Source organism: Colossoma macropomum, unplaced genomic scaffold (genome assembly GCF_904425465.1).
Source record: "Colossoma macropomum unplaced genomic scaffold, Colossoma_macropomum, whole genome shotgun sequence".
Classification (NCBI taxonomy): Eukaryota; Metazoa; Chordata; class Actinopteri; order Characiformes; family Serrasalmidae; genus Colossoma; species Colossoma macropomum.
In genome coordinates, this window is record NW_023494801.1 from 20,658,616 (window position 1) to 20,673,640 (window position 15,025).

General features: G+C 38.4%; 1 protein-coding gene across 2 annotated transcripts in view; it reads right to left on the reverse strand.

The window, feature by feature from the left end:
- Window positions 1–1,377: 1,377 nt before the first annotated feature.
- Window positions 1,378–15,025, reverse strand: part of LOC118821597 (myosin phosphatase Rho-interacting protein-like) — a 28,632-nt gene continuing 14,984 nt past the window's right edge. For both annotated transcript variants that reach the window (XM_036590294.1, XM_036590293.1), the window contains exons 9-22: window positions 13,714–13,812; window positions 13,506–13,562; window positions 11,012–11,080; window positions 10,837–10,926; window positions 10,020–10,129; window positions 9,428–9,926; window positions 9,154–9,240; window positions 6,607–8,511; window positions 4,860–5,007; window positions 4,664–4,778; window positions 3,081–3,240; window positions 2,184–2,285; window positions 1,864–1,950; window positions 1,378–1,696 (exon numbers count right to left, since the gene is read on the reverse strand). In XM_036590294.1, coding sequence (XP_036446187.1) covers window positions 1,502–1,696; window positions 1,864–1,950; window positions 2,184–2,285; window positions 3,081–3,240; window positions 4,664–4,778; window positions 4,860–5,007; window positions 6,607–8,511; window positions 9,154–9,240; window positions 9,428–9,926; window positions 10,020–10,129; window positions 10,837–10,926; window positions 11,012–11,080; window positions 13,506–13,562; window positions 13,714–13,812 — 3,723 coding nt within the window. In that variant the 3' untranslated portion in view covers window positions 1,378–1,501. The remainder of the gene's footprint in view (window positions 1,697–1,863; window positions 1,951–2,183; window positions 2,286–3,080; window positions 3,241–4,663; window positions 4,779–4,859; window positions 5,008–6,606; window positions 8,512–9,153; window positions 9,241–9,427; window positions 9,927–10,019; window positions 10,130–10,836; window positions 10,927–11,011; window positions 11,081–13,505; window positions 13,563–13,713; window positions 13,813–15,025) is intronic.

A 15,025-nucleotide genomic window follows, 5' to 3' on the forward strand; every position in this document is an offset into this window, starting at 1 on the left:
ATTAACCACCAAGTGTTTTTTTAGCATTACACAATTTTACCAGTCTTTTGTTGCCCCCCCATCCCAACTTTTTTGGAACATGTTGTTGGCATCAAATTGGCATATCAAAATGGGCATATATTTAAAAAAAAAATGATAAAATTTCTCAGTTTCAACATTTGATATGTTTTTACTATTTTCAAATAAATATAGGGTTTAAATAATCTGCACATCATTTTGCTTTTATTTACAATTTGCACAGCATCCCAACTTTTTTGGAAATATGGTTGTACTTCCTGGAAAAAGTAATCTCATTACTTTACAATATGTGACTACCAAACTATCTCACTATATTGGCAGATAATCTTTCTTGTTTTAAGCATTAGGTTTCGCAAATGATCTGCCAATAGTGAGATAATTTTACTTAACAAAATTACTTCTGTTACGTCTAGAAATTAGATAAATAATCATATAATATTCTTACAACAGTCTCAAGATGAGAAATATTAGATTGACCAAATTTAAAATGGTTTCACTTGTCAAGACATATTATTTGCAGTTGCGTCAAGAGCCCAAAGCCGAATAATTTAAAAATGTGTATCCAGGGAGCCCCACAGTCACTAAATCCACCCACACTATACATCCAAAAGAATTAAGACACTCTAATTACTTTATTCAGTGTTATTAAGCTGCACCCATTGCTAAAACAGGTGTTTAATTATGCAGTGACAGCTTGTATAATCTCCATACAAAAGCATTGCCAATATAATGGGACACGCTGGGGCAGAGGCACATGAGCCTAAGGTCTCTATGCACAATGCCAAGCATTAGCTAGAGGGATATAAAGCCCATTAGCATTCGGCTGCGGAGTGGCAGAACTGTGTTCTCAAGTGATGGAGCACCTTTGGAATGTGCTGAAGTGGCATTTATTATTCAGAACTAACCATTTAGCAGTAGTTGATCTCACTAATTCTCTTGTGGCTCACTGCATCACATTCTCATAGCAATGTTTCAACAGCTACAGAAGAGCTTAGGCTGTTACTGCAGAAAAGCAGGACAAATGCCCTACTGATACCCCTGATTTCAGAAAAAACAGTGTCTACAAACTTTTGGACATACATGCACATTGCATGATTTGTACTCTTGATTCACAAACACTACTGCAATGCATACCAGACCTAGCATGTTGGAAATCTGTAGAAAAAGAAGAGCAGAACCACTGAAATTTTCACAAGTCAAATTTCTGATGCTTGTTTTATTGTAATGCTTATTGATATAGGCTATAAAAATACCTTATTATTTCTAGCTTACACAGTGATGTTCTTTGTTTATACTTTGATATCTTTAAATCTTTGTACAGAAACACAAAAGAAACAAAATAAATAGTTCAATCAAGTCAGTCTAGATATCTTTTCATTGTAGCACTCCTCTTTATCAGCGAAGGTGGGTAACTGTCATGAGGCTACATTATGGGTATCCTGGTCAAAATCCATTATGTTAGAGAAGTGCTGTAGCTTTAATGTCAGCTTTTTAGTAAGGCGTGATGACCCGCATTAAGAGCAGTGGCAGAAGTCTTCTTCTCCATAGACTCTGCTAAGGCCTCGTAAGCAAGTCTCAGATGCTCCCTGAGCTGCTCGATCTGCTGTTCTGCCTTCTCTTTCACCATGCAGTGATCCATCTGTATTTCTTGGTATCTTTCTATAGCAAGCCTTTGATCCTGCAAGAAATTGAATACGCAGAATGACGCACATGCAAAATGCAACTGAACATGATGTTTTCAACTCATTTAATGCAATAAAAGTCACTAATCATTATGCTGGTGATTTGCTGTTGTGATTATCACATCATTGTACAATAGCATGGATACTAGCTTATCATGCTCACCGTTTGGGCACTCTCAAGTTCATTCTTCAAAGTGCTGATTTCCTGTTGTAGATAAATGACCTCAGTTTCTTTTACTCGCAGCATAATCTGAAATGAGAGACAAATGAATGAAACATGCATGGAAAAGGATGGCTTTGTAGTTTTCACTATTGTATCAGTGCTGGGACATTCAAAACTCAATATAGGCACAAAGCTCATATTTATCCTCCTAAGTATCTACTCTACAAACTAATCCAGATGGACTGGTGTCAGTTTTGCTGATTGGGCTTCTAGAAAAACAGAAACCCTCAAAATTGGTGTTTCTCAAACAGCACACTAACCTCCAGTTCATACTGTTGCCTATCGTCAATCAGCTGACTGGTACCATCCATCGCCACTGTTGACAATCTGATGACTTCCTCAGCAAGGTGGTTGTTTAACTCCTGTACAACGGGCACATACAATGTTCAGACACAGAGTAGCTAGATCTTACTGGTCCAGCATGGACCTCAGCTAGTTATAGGAATAAATGTGCAACCGTGGCAGTAAATGAAAGAAACCACTTATTCATAAGCATAGCTTTATAAAGATATCCATACAAACATTAGTATTTTGAGGCAAACCATTCATTTAAAAACCACAGTGCATCTCGGATAGAAAGAAGAAACAGAGGCAGATACCATAAAGTCTCTATAAATTTAAATGATTTGGTCATATATAGTGGCTGTAGTTGTAAGGCACTGTTGTTTTAAGCAGTTACATATCGGCACTGTCGCAAAAAAAAACCTCAAAAAATCTCCATTTTGTCGTTTTTCCTTTTTGGCATAGTTTGAAAACTACAGTTACCCTTTGAAATGTGTTAAAATTTCATGATCAATGAACTAAAACAAATGGTTAAAATTACTTGGGGAAAAAAATCACATTTCATTAACTTCTATTACAATGAATGTTTTTTTCCCTCTCCATTAAGGTTACTATTTTTGAGACATGAGATTTTGCTCCAACAGCGACAATATACTAACCTACTATGCTAACAGTGTGACACATACATATATGAATAAATATAGTTTAAAACCAACAAAACATTTTAAATGCACATATTTTTACAAAACAGAGTTGTGTTCTAGAATGTCTCATTAGAATGGGATTTTTGCCAATGTTCCATAAAACTTGTCCAATCTTGTGACAGTAGGAATAATACAATGCATTTGTGGGTGGAGCAATGATAGGCCAGTTACCTGGTTGCGTGTACTGAGTGCTAGATTCTGGTGCTGGCAATGCTGTAGAGCCTTCCTCTCTGCCTCCAGAGCTTGGGCCAGGTGGACACACTCCAGACATTTCTGTGAGTACAGCTCAGACAGTATATCCAGTTCCCTCTCAACTGATGCCAACTCCTCACTAATGTACACACACACACACACACACACACACACACACACACACACACACACACACACACACACACACACAAGCAATACACAGAGTTGCAAGTTTATTACTTTTACTGTGCAAATAGCAGAGACCATCCTTTGTTTATTTACTTTTCCAGTTTAAAAAGACCATCCAGTACAAGTTATTCATTTTTCAGGAGAGGGAAAAAAAGCAGAAAACATATAGTCAACATAAAATTTCACAGAAGTCTCAACCAAATATAATAACTTTTTTCAGTCCACTCTTTGCCTTTATTAAGCTTCCACTCTTTTTGGGAATCTGGCTTTCATTTTATCAAAATAAAAAAATCTGCACAGATATTTTTCCACACTTCCAAAGTTCAGTCTTGCATTTTCTGCTTCTCATAATCCAAGTAATCACAAACACATTCAATGATGTTGTGGCCTGGACTCTGGGGTGGTCAATTCATTGTCCCAAGAACAGCTTTATTAATAGTTTATTTGTAAATTTCCTTTTAGTGTATTTCCTTTTGTCAGTTACACCTTCTTGACACATCCTTTCAGACTCAAGAGTGTTGAGCTGTGTTCTCACAGTAGAAGGACGGACAGAAACACCTGTGGATTTTTTTTTTCAGATCTGAGGCAAGAGTGGAGCTTGATTCTCTCCTCTCTCTCAAAGATGAAGGCTTTAAGTACTGTTTATCCGATTTTGAGTTTTGGTGGTCTCACAGGTCTTGCATGATTGTTAGGAGTCCCATTTTCTCTATACCTTTTATTTATTTAACTTCATTTTAGGAAACTCTTTATTTTCCACTGATTTTCTTTTGACTTTCCCTTTCTTTATGCAAGTGGATTGTCTTATATCGAATCTCCTCTGAAGTATCTCTTGAAAAGTAGTTGATGGCTGTTTTAAATGCAAATGAAATAAATTAAAGGTGGTCTCTGATTTTTGCTCAGTACTGTACCTTTACTCATTGGCCACTTTATCAGGTACACCTGTCAAAGCACACCTTGCAGGTATACAATTACTGGTTATAGCCCATTTGCTGCTGCACAATTTGTAAGCCACCTGCTAGCTCAAACAACCATGGAAAAGAACCACCAGGATGACTGCTGACCAGAGATTATATTGTTGGTGTACCATTCTCAGCCAGCAGTGATAGTGGTAGTGGCATGTTAGTGGGTGTTATGCTGGTACAAGTGTATGAAGCACTGCTAGAGTTTGTAGGGTTTTTAAACACTGTATACTACATATAACAAGTTATATCGTACCAACATTTTATGCAGAAACAGCATATTGCTAGAAGTTCGTAACTGCAACGTGTGAAATATTGTAAACATGGTAATATAAAGTAATTGGTTATATAAACAGTAACATAGAATACATGATTTAGGTCCATCTTTGCCCTCTGACCTTTATATTCCCTTACCTGTGATTTTTCAATATCTCAGAAATGCTTGTGTCACCACTGCTCTTCTCCTGATTTGCCTTCTGCAGCACTCGCTCCAGCTCTGAGCAATGAGCTCTCTTCATGGCTTCAATCACTATGGAGGTTCACATTATCAGTTAAACCCACAAAAAACACTGAGAATAAACACCACTACTGTACAAATAAGGAGACATACCAGTGAGAGTGGCGGCTGCTTCTTCGGCTAGAAGCCTTTCCTTCTCCTCCTGTAGGAGCTCCTGTTCTTGCTGGTGTTTGATGAGAAGGTCTTCTGTGAGCTTCTGATGAGACTCCTTCAACAAGGTAAAGCCCTGTTCATAGGCAGCCTAAAGAAAAACAGCAGACCGTGTTAGAGTTAGGCCAATTTGCCGTGCCCAAAAGTCTACTTTAAAAGTGACAACAGGATTAGAGATAATGAGAACTATAATCAGATCTGAGTCATGGTCATGCTTGTACTAAAACAGTGATGCATTCAAAGAACACACAAAGAACTGAAGGATTATGATGTTAGTGATTTGTAAGGGTGTAATGATTTCAATAAAGTACTGAAATTTCAGAAAAAACAAGCTTTCAAAACAGGGTACTGAAATCTGAAACTGCACTGCTGATACGCCACTCGGTCTCTTGTCATCTTTGGTGGACATCACCATCAATGATGAAAACTTCTGAGCGCATCCTAGCACAGTTAAGTGGGTGGGGAGAGGGACGGGCTTACGCTATGTATGCTCCCACACTCAAATGACTGATTTCACTTAAGGGGTTGTGATTTTTTGGTCTTCTTTTGTTAGATGCCAGTGAGAACTTTGCAAACCATCTGGGAAATATAAATATTTATCTGTGCTAATCTCTGTAGTATGTAATTACAGCTTTGTAGAATCAAGACATTAACATATTGTCGCTGTCATGCAAAAAACCTTGTGTTTCTGTTTTTGCTGTTTTTTACTTTTCGCATAATTTGGAAGCTCCAGTTACCTTTTACATCGTGTTAAAATTTTCATGAGGAATGGACCAACAGAAATGGTCCAAAATAATTGGTGCAAAATCGTTTTACTTTAAATTCCATTACCAGTTAAAAATGTTTTTTTTCTTTCACCTGTAAAGTTGCCATTTTGCAGATAAAAGGTTTTGTCTTCATAGCAACGATATACAACATCGAAAACTGAATTGAGTCTTATTCTCAGAATAAGAAAACAGGAAGTGGGTGTGTATCATTATACCCCTAGAAAACTGGTCATTTAAGATCGAAGCAGCTAAGTTGAATTTTCTACATACTTCAATTGCTGAGATGTAAACCAAGTCATTCAGAGTGCTCTGATATTAACTGTTGCATTGTATGAAAACTTACCAGATTACTCAGAAACACTGTGGTGATATGAACCCCGGGTCACAATGACTACAGTATATATAGCTTTTTAACTTACTATACAAAATGATTAGTGAACACACACACACACACACACACACACACACACACACACACGTTCTTTGGGTACTATTTTGCTTGCATGTACCTCTCTGCCATAAATGGCTTTTAAAAATACGTTTTAAAACAAAACTTTATCTTAAAACTACTATAACAATGGTGTCAGACAACAGGCAGTGTATGTGTAACCATTTCAAGTAATATCGTTCTGTGATGTAGCTTTTAGAGGCATTAAACGCTTCAGATGTCTGCTTCCTATCACCACCACTGTCAACAAATTCTGCCCCTTTAGAATGGAGCATTTCACACTAAACCACTCTGAATGAGTTTACATCTTAGTGACTGAATTATGCAGATCGTTAGAATTCCCCTTTTAATAGAATGAATGTACGGAAACAAGGAAACAGGTCTTGAAATGGAGCTAGTAAGGTTAGTTAGCTGCTTGCATTAAGAAAGATTATTGTCTAATTTTAAAGTGAAGGATAAAAATGATTAGCACAACCACTATGTCCATCTTGAGTCTGTCCTTCTCCTCCTCATGTTGCTGCTGTAGAGAAGCAAGTCTCTTTGCACCGTCGGATAATAGGTGTTCAAGTTCCTTTATACGACTTTTCAAGGAAACAGAAGTTTCTGTCACCTCATTCGTCTCCGTTTTCTCACAATTGTTGTTCTGCTCCAGCACAAACTGGTTTTCAGTTTGTACTTCTACAGATGTTACATTGCTCCCTAATGGCTCAAAGATGGGCAATGTCCTCTCCTTCTGAACATCAAGAGTCCCAACCAAATAGGCAGTAAAGATGTCCAGGCCTGCACTGACAACAGGATCCTGCATCGATGATGGGAAGTCAGTTGTCTGCATGCAGATTTCACACTGTCTTTCATTAACTGATGACTCCAATTTAGATGCTACATGGTTTAGCAGGGTCAGTCTATTTTTCACATGCTGTTTCAAACTTCTCCATATTAAATCAAGTTGCTCATTCAACAGTATTGTCCTTTCCTTTTCATCCTTCATTGTGCCGTCATGAGTTTCAGTTATGTCAAGACTGCTCAAAGACATGTTAGTTGAAAGACGTGGGTCTGAATCTTTGCTCAGGGAAAACAGTGTACTGCTGTCTGTGGAAATGCTAAGGGCCGAGAGGTACATCCTAATCTCTTCCAGTTTTATCTTGCCATACCACAGCATTTTTTCCACACCCTGAAATGGATCGTCTTTCAAGGCATTCACAAAGCTTTCCCAAACTTTCTTCTCTAACAGTAGCCTCCTAATCATTGTAGGATTCAGCTGTATATTCTCAAGTTCTGAGGTAGATCCCTGTTTCTCATTCCCAGCTATATGTATGATGACCTCTAGTAACTTGCTGAGCACGCTGGACCTCATCCTAACCCTTTCCTCAACCACACGTTGAATTCCTTCTCTTGATTTCCTTCCATCCTGAACCTGCTGTTGTAGACACACCAGTCCTTCCCATTGAGATGATGTATCAGGTTCTAGCTCTCCTTGCAACGTCTTAACTGTCTCTTCAGCCTCTATTATCACGTGGCCATTTAGAAGCTGTGATTCCCTGACCAGCACATTCTGGGTCTGGAGTTCCCTACAGGTCTGCTCTGAGAGAGCTAATTGGCTCTCTAGCTCAGAAAGCTTGATCTCACTCTGACAACTTCTGTCAGTTTCCCCTTGGGATGATATTTTGCTTATCTTTTCACTGTCCTTGGTCAGGAAACCCAGGCCTCTTAATGTGGCTTCCCTCAACTGAAGATCTCTCTGCGTGTCCTTCAGATTCTCTTCCATCTCTGCCAGCTTGTTCTGTGCCTCCTGAAGCTTTTCACGGTTCAGGGATAATTCCATCTCAAGAGGCTCCACAACAGACTCCAGTTCTGGCTGGCAGCTATTTGGTTGGTGTCGCAGTTCTGCCTTAAGCCTGTCAATCTCTCTGTTTGCCTCAGCAAGCTGGTTCAGTAGTTCTTGATTATGTTGCTTCAGTGCCTCATTTTGCCTGGCTAGAAACTCGGCTTCCTGAGAGAATCGCTTTACCACAGTTGGATCTGAACCAATGTTTTCCTTCACCACTACCACAGCTCTTTCACTGAACCAATCAACCTCAGCCCTGCTATGCTCATCCTCCCAGTCTCTGCTTGCCTCACACCAAGTGTGTGATGTGAGGCTGGATTTGTTGAAAGTCATTTCACAATCCACATTGCATTCATTCTTTATTTCAGGCTCTTTTATAAACTGTGCTGAAGCACAGAGGCCCAGCTGGTTCCTTATCTGCTGTCTTCTCAGATTCTCCAGCTGAAGAAGCTGTTTGGTCTCTTGGTATTTGTCAGTAAGAGTCAGCACAGGATTTTGTTTATTTGAGCCCATCTTCTGTGGCTTATGTTGTACTCCAAGATCATGTGTCAGCTCCTGCTTGGAAGAGGAATGAAAATTTTGGTCATATATGATCAGATTTAAAAATCAGTTTTTTTTTAAATAAGCAGAAACAATGATAAATCACTGGTCTATGCATTTGGGCTGTCTAAATTTGAAATTTACATGCATGTGTGTGTGTGTGTGTGTGTGTGTGTGTGTGCGCGCGTGTGTGTGAGATAGTAAGTATATATACATATATACATTCTCCAAATGTAGTCAATCGGCCAAGACATGTATGATGCACAAATGTACACCTTTTTTCTGTAATTGCTGCCCACTGCGTTTGGCTACGCAGTTTAGTCCATTTTTGTAGTTGACAGGAAATCATACTGTGTTCTAAACCCTGACGAGTCTGAGTGAGCTTAATGAAGACCAGGAAGCAGTTTAAGCAGGCCGTGAGACGTTTTGAGGATGTATTTACGGTAAAGATTTAGTTGACCATTGACCTCTAGTGTTTGTTAACAATATTAGCCTCATAGCTCCAGCACTAAACTAAAGAAGAAAAATTGGGACAATTAACACGTCTTAGCTGATCAGCTACATCTGGGGTAAGCAGAAAATTGTGCACATTTGCCAAACTATTCTTTTAACCTAACACAGAACAATAATGTGAGTATGAATACAGTACAAACTTGCCTGGCAGCTCCAGTCAGCATTGTGCTCTTGCTCTAGTGATTGGTTCTCGTCTGCGGACTCTGTTAACCGGAGAGTCAGTTGTTCCACCTGACATCATTCAGAACAGACACGCACACACACACAGTTACCAAACCTAAACCCAAAGAATATTTGAATTTCAATACCAAGTATCTCAGTGAATATTATGTTTATTCAATTTTCAAGCTTTTAACTACTGTCTAAGCATCTTTATGTTCAAAAAGTATGTTCAATAAGCAGCACTAGCCCCTCTTACCCTCCTCTGGTAATGTTCCAGAAGTTTCTCCAGCTCCACAGGGCTCTTACTCTCGCAGTTCGGATACAGTGGCACCTTCTTTCCCTCTCGGATAGCTGTCCTTTCCACCTGCAGCCAACGTTCCTCAATCTCCCTCATCCTCTGCTGCTGCTGCTGCTGCTGCTCTGAAGAGCCAAGGCTGCTACTCTCATCCGTAGGACAGGCTGAAGAACCCATTACAATTGCATACCTCTGCCTGCGCTCTTCTCTTCCTCTCCTCCTGCTCCTGCTCTCTTGCTCCTTCTCAGTCTGGAGATCCACCCACTTCTGTTCTCTGCTAGTTTCTGGTTCCATCATGTGGCTATGTCCAACCTCATCCCAGCCAAAGGTTTTAGCGCCATGTTCATGTCTCCTATTGTGGCTGGACTGTTGTTCGGGACAGCGCTGGGTAGAGCGGGAGTCCTGAGTCACATCTGGCCCGCACAGGGCCTCCACTTGGAGAAAGTGGTTCTCTGCAAGGCTGGTAAAGTTCACAGTTAGTGAACCAAGCTGAGATTCACCACCAGTTCTTTCATTTCATTTGTCCGCAAATCAACCGACCTTTTTTACTCACCTGGCTACATCTGGTGCATTACGGTTCTGTATATTCTTCATAAGAGCCTGGATCCAGTTTTGCCGTATCCCAGCAGTCATAGCTGCCAATTTGTAAACCTGTTTATGAGTCTAGACAGATCAAACATATTATTTTGATCTAATCATCTAGTTTAAACTCATTAACTGACTTAAACTTTAGACTAATATCGTTTTGCTTTGAGTGACCCCATGTCTTAATTACATTCCATTTCCATTTTATTAAAACAAATGACTGAAAATTTTGTCACTACCAAAACAATCATAACACTACTGAAACGTTACCAAATGTTTCAGTAGTGACAATTTTAGCTGATTTTAAGCATAACTCATATATGACTTGCAAACACAGCTTTGAACAGTTGTACATAAAATTATAATATTTTTCATTAAATCACAAAAAAATAATTCATTGTTTCAGTAATGACAATTTACTTCAAAACTATAAATGCTCATCTTGTGGCCGTAAAGAAAAGGCCTGCAGTCTCACGCCATACCCTAAAATGCAGGGGTGTGGCTAAAATAAGGCTCTGCCTATGGACTAAAACTCTGTGTTTCGGTAGTGACATGAAAACACGGGACAATATTTTAAAAGTTTTACTTAAAATTTAAATGTGAAATCTAAATCTTTCAACTTCACTTAAAAAAAGAACTCAAAAAATCTTAAAAATGTAAAAAATTAAAGTATTGAATGAACGTTTACTTAATTTTTTTTTTGTTTTATTTTACTATTAGGTTGCAGTTTGAACTAATTGAGTAGAATGGCGCATGTATAAACGTTTGCCTTATGTTTGCCTTACATGTAGTTGAAAGCCATAATTCCTCTGAACTTGGTTCTCAGTCACTTGGTAACAGGTAGTCAGGTCAATTTCTCCCACCAGTTCTGAGGACTTAAACAAAAAAACAGAAAGTCATTAAGATCATTCTGATCATTCATGAACGTGACATGATGGAAAATAAGGTCAGTGAACCTGCCTCCTCGGCTCCAGAGTCTAAGTAGTAATGCAGGCTGTGAGCAGACAGCACAAACCAGTACTTCCTCCACTGGCAAAAGACAAAAGAAGTTTGAGACACACACAGTGCTGAAAACATGTCTGTGCTTATAGATAAATCATCATCAGTGACATCAGTATATCAGCACCAGTTAGTACATCACCTACTTATTTTAAAATGGATAAGTCCCGTCTTAAAAGCTGACAGGCATTCAAAGCTGTTGTAAAATATATACACACACCTATGACTGCTTTACAACAACTGAATTCTGTATAACTGCACCAAATCAGGAAAAATACTTGTGCTAGAAATGAAATTATCTTTGACTGTAATGCTGCTTGCATGAACCACAGAGAGTACAGATAAAGTAATAACCTGGTTATGTTCATAGTGAGAGGCTGACAGTTTATTTTCCTACCTAGAACAAGGCTGATCAGTTAGCCAACAAATTAAACAACTCCTCCATTAATATCACAGGCTTTGAATTAAAGTACTTACTGCATTATTCACTGTAACAATGCAACATAAAAGACTACAAATCATGCCACTTCAATGTCTAATATACTTTAAATGACCATGTTTTAGTCAGATCTGCCTTAAGTAGCATCAACCAACTCAAATGGTTTGCTATTCACTAAACAGTGTGCTATGCAAGTTTTGAAATTCTAGCTTCTACACCTAAATAATGCACTTATGTGTCCAGGGTGGATGTGGCTGCATCCCAAATGACTATTTGTTAGCTATATTATGCACTGTTTGAGTGCAGGAGCCAGCATTTCAATTCCTATGTAGTGTACTACGTAGGGAATAGTGAGCCTTTTGAGATTCAGCCCCAGTGTGGAAAGAGGGATGTAAAACACCATTAGCTTCATGCTAAATAAGACTGGAATTTGCATAGAGGCGCTAATGGAAACATTAATTTTTTTCTGTTTCTTTAAATTAAAAAACATATTTCATATAGAAAACAAATATAACGTAAGTGTACATTAACATTTGTAGATTTATTGTTTGGCCAGGGGTGCTCAAACTTTTGCATACAACTCTAGGCTTGCTAGATTAGCTATTGCTTAGTCGTACGTTTTTCTGGCTCAAAACAAAGAAAGTTGAAGATCACAATTTTGTTAAAGCTGTGTTGCAACTGTTTAAGCATAAGCTGGGTAGCACTTACTCTTACATAAGTGCTACCCATGATTAAAACTGCCTATTTTACACTGAATGAGGAGAAATGTGGCGAAATGCATCGTCCATTCATTGGTTACTGGAAGGTTTTTTATGGGACATACATTGTATATGTATATTGTGTGCCTACAAAAGCAAGATAAACCTACTTAGAATGAAAACATGAACTTAGGTTCCTGGGGCTTTAAAGGCTGCCAAGACTGTAAACATTTCTGTCATCACTTCAAGAAAGTGGAATATCACTATTGTCCCTCTTACAAATAAAGTATGTACCACAATTTGTCAGAGGAAAAACAGAACATAGTGAGCAGTATGGCCTAGACATTCAGCAATCTGATCCCACGGGGATTCCCCCATAAATGTTTCCCACAGTAAGGCATCTTACTTTGCCCTGCTGCATCTCATTGAGTACACTAGCACAGACAAACAAAATCTGAGCCAAACACTGTCAGTCTACACGAACTTTCCTAATTAGGCACAGACTACACTGGTCACTGGCAGGTCAAGAAACCTGCAGGGAATTGTTCCTCACACAAAATCCAGAGGAAAGCTAAAATAATTATATGTAAGCCTGACCCAAATAATCTGAATACTCAAGCATTAGTTTATTACATTAGTATTTAGTTCTCTATTTAGTATTTAGAAGTGTCGTCTTTTTTAAACCACACAAATTATAGCATTGAATAGATTTCATCAGCAGAAGTTTTAGAAAGAGCAGTTATGGTTAATAAAGGTTAAATGCTAAAAATAAATGAATTATAGCTGGTTCAGTTGAACACATCATAAATTGTTTCCAGGTTTCCACGTCAGCTTGTCTTGGAGCACAACAAACGGCACTGTTTTCCCACGGCCATTGAAACTAACAAAGCAGAGATGTCTGAGAAATCCCATGTGGGAGCTAGATAGCTTGGTCGGATTTAGTGCAGCTCAGTATGAAAAGTTAAATTTAGAAAAAAAAAAAGTACTCAAAAGTAAAGTACTCAGAGCTTTTAAATGCACTACTAGTGCATTGTGTCTCTAAAATATTGTGACACACATCATCAATTGTGATATTTTTGCTGTATCGCCCACCCCTAATGGGAGCGCAAAGGCCATAATTACATGTCATTCTGTAGTCAAAGGTGTTCAACCTTGTATCTAGATGGGACTACATTAGAGCTTCCCTATCAGATCCAAAACATCTACTAGAATGAGCTTCATTTCCGGTTAGAGTAAGGAACATTCTCAAATAGCTGTTAGGGCTGTAAAATCATCCCGACGGGCACAGCACACAATAGTCCAGTTTACATGTACTCACCTGTTCATGGTCATTCAGGCTGAGCAGCCATCCTTTTTTGAAGTTCAAAAGGTCTGGCTGTGAGGATAATGAATAGTCCATTTAACATGGGCTTTGTCATTTTATCATTGCATAAACAAAACTTTGATCTTTCATCATGTCACTTCAACACTTCAACTCCACACTGAATAATCGGTTGTTTGATGATGTGGTGGACACACTAACTCACCCTCATGGTAGAATCTGAGGCCCTGCCATCCAGTGACCTTGCTCTCCTCAGCGGACAGAGGCTGTTCTGCGGAACTTCTAGAAATCCTTCGGATTTCTCCTAAACCAAAAAAGAAGAACAATACATACAATGCTGTTTAAAAGCTTGAAAGGTTTATTTACAATTAAAAGTGTTTTGGGAACAAGAATTTATGACATGGCAAAAGTAGTAAATGTTAATAAATGACTGTAATGATCTATTTACAGTAATCTCTTGGCATAAAATAACTATGAATAGCTAGTTGATCGGTGAGATTTGGTACTTGGTCACCACTTTTCAAATCTTAGGCGTTCTGGATATTGATTTTATTGTAAGTAGTAACAGTACTGCGTAGAAGTCAGAGACCATCCTTCATTTGTTTAATTTCCAGTCAAAATGGCTATTACGTAGAAGTTATTCCTGTTTCAGCATCATGAAAAAAAAGTCTCAACAACTAAATATATAACAAATTTCAGAATTTAGTGGGTTTACCTCTTTTTGTCTTTCTTTCAGCATCCATTCAATTAATTCAAAATTTCAAAGAAATCTGCAAGGACATTTTTCCACACCTCCAAAGTTCAGTCTCAGAAGTTGGTTGCATTTCCTGCTTCTCGAAATTCAAGTAATCCCCAACATATTCAGTGAAGCTGAGTTCTAGACAGTCCATTGGTCTGTGTTCTGAAACCACCAGCAGCTTCTTTGTTTGATTTGTAATTTTTTGTCTATTTCACTTTCTCAGCTACACATCCTTTCAGACCCATAGTGTTGAGTCTTCTCACAGTGGAAAAATGGTCAGAAACACCGGAGGATTTTTCTGATCCCAAAGCAAGAGTGAAGCTTGAACTCCAGTACTGGAAACCTCAGTTTTTTTTCCCCCACTTACTTTTCTTTGACTTTCCTCTTCCTCGTGTGGATTATCTTATATCTAAAGTCCACAGAAATATCTCATAAAAATAAATGGCCGTTTTGACTGGAAATTAAATAAATGACTTTTGCATAGCACTGTATCTGCAACAAAACTGGTTTCATATTATTCAAAACAGTGATTCCAAACTTCTGACCAATAGCGTAAATGCACTTATTTTGTGCAGTATTGAGGTCAGTTCATCAGCCATCAAACACAAGATATTTATGATTTAAAATAAAAATAAAATAAAATGAGTAATTACAAATAATTCACGATAGCTGCTACTGTGATAGTGATATTGTGGAACCTGATGAGCTTATGTTTTTTTGGGGATGGAGGTGTTTGCCTATTAAAAAACATATACAACTCTAGTTTGTCCACATGGAT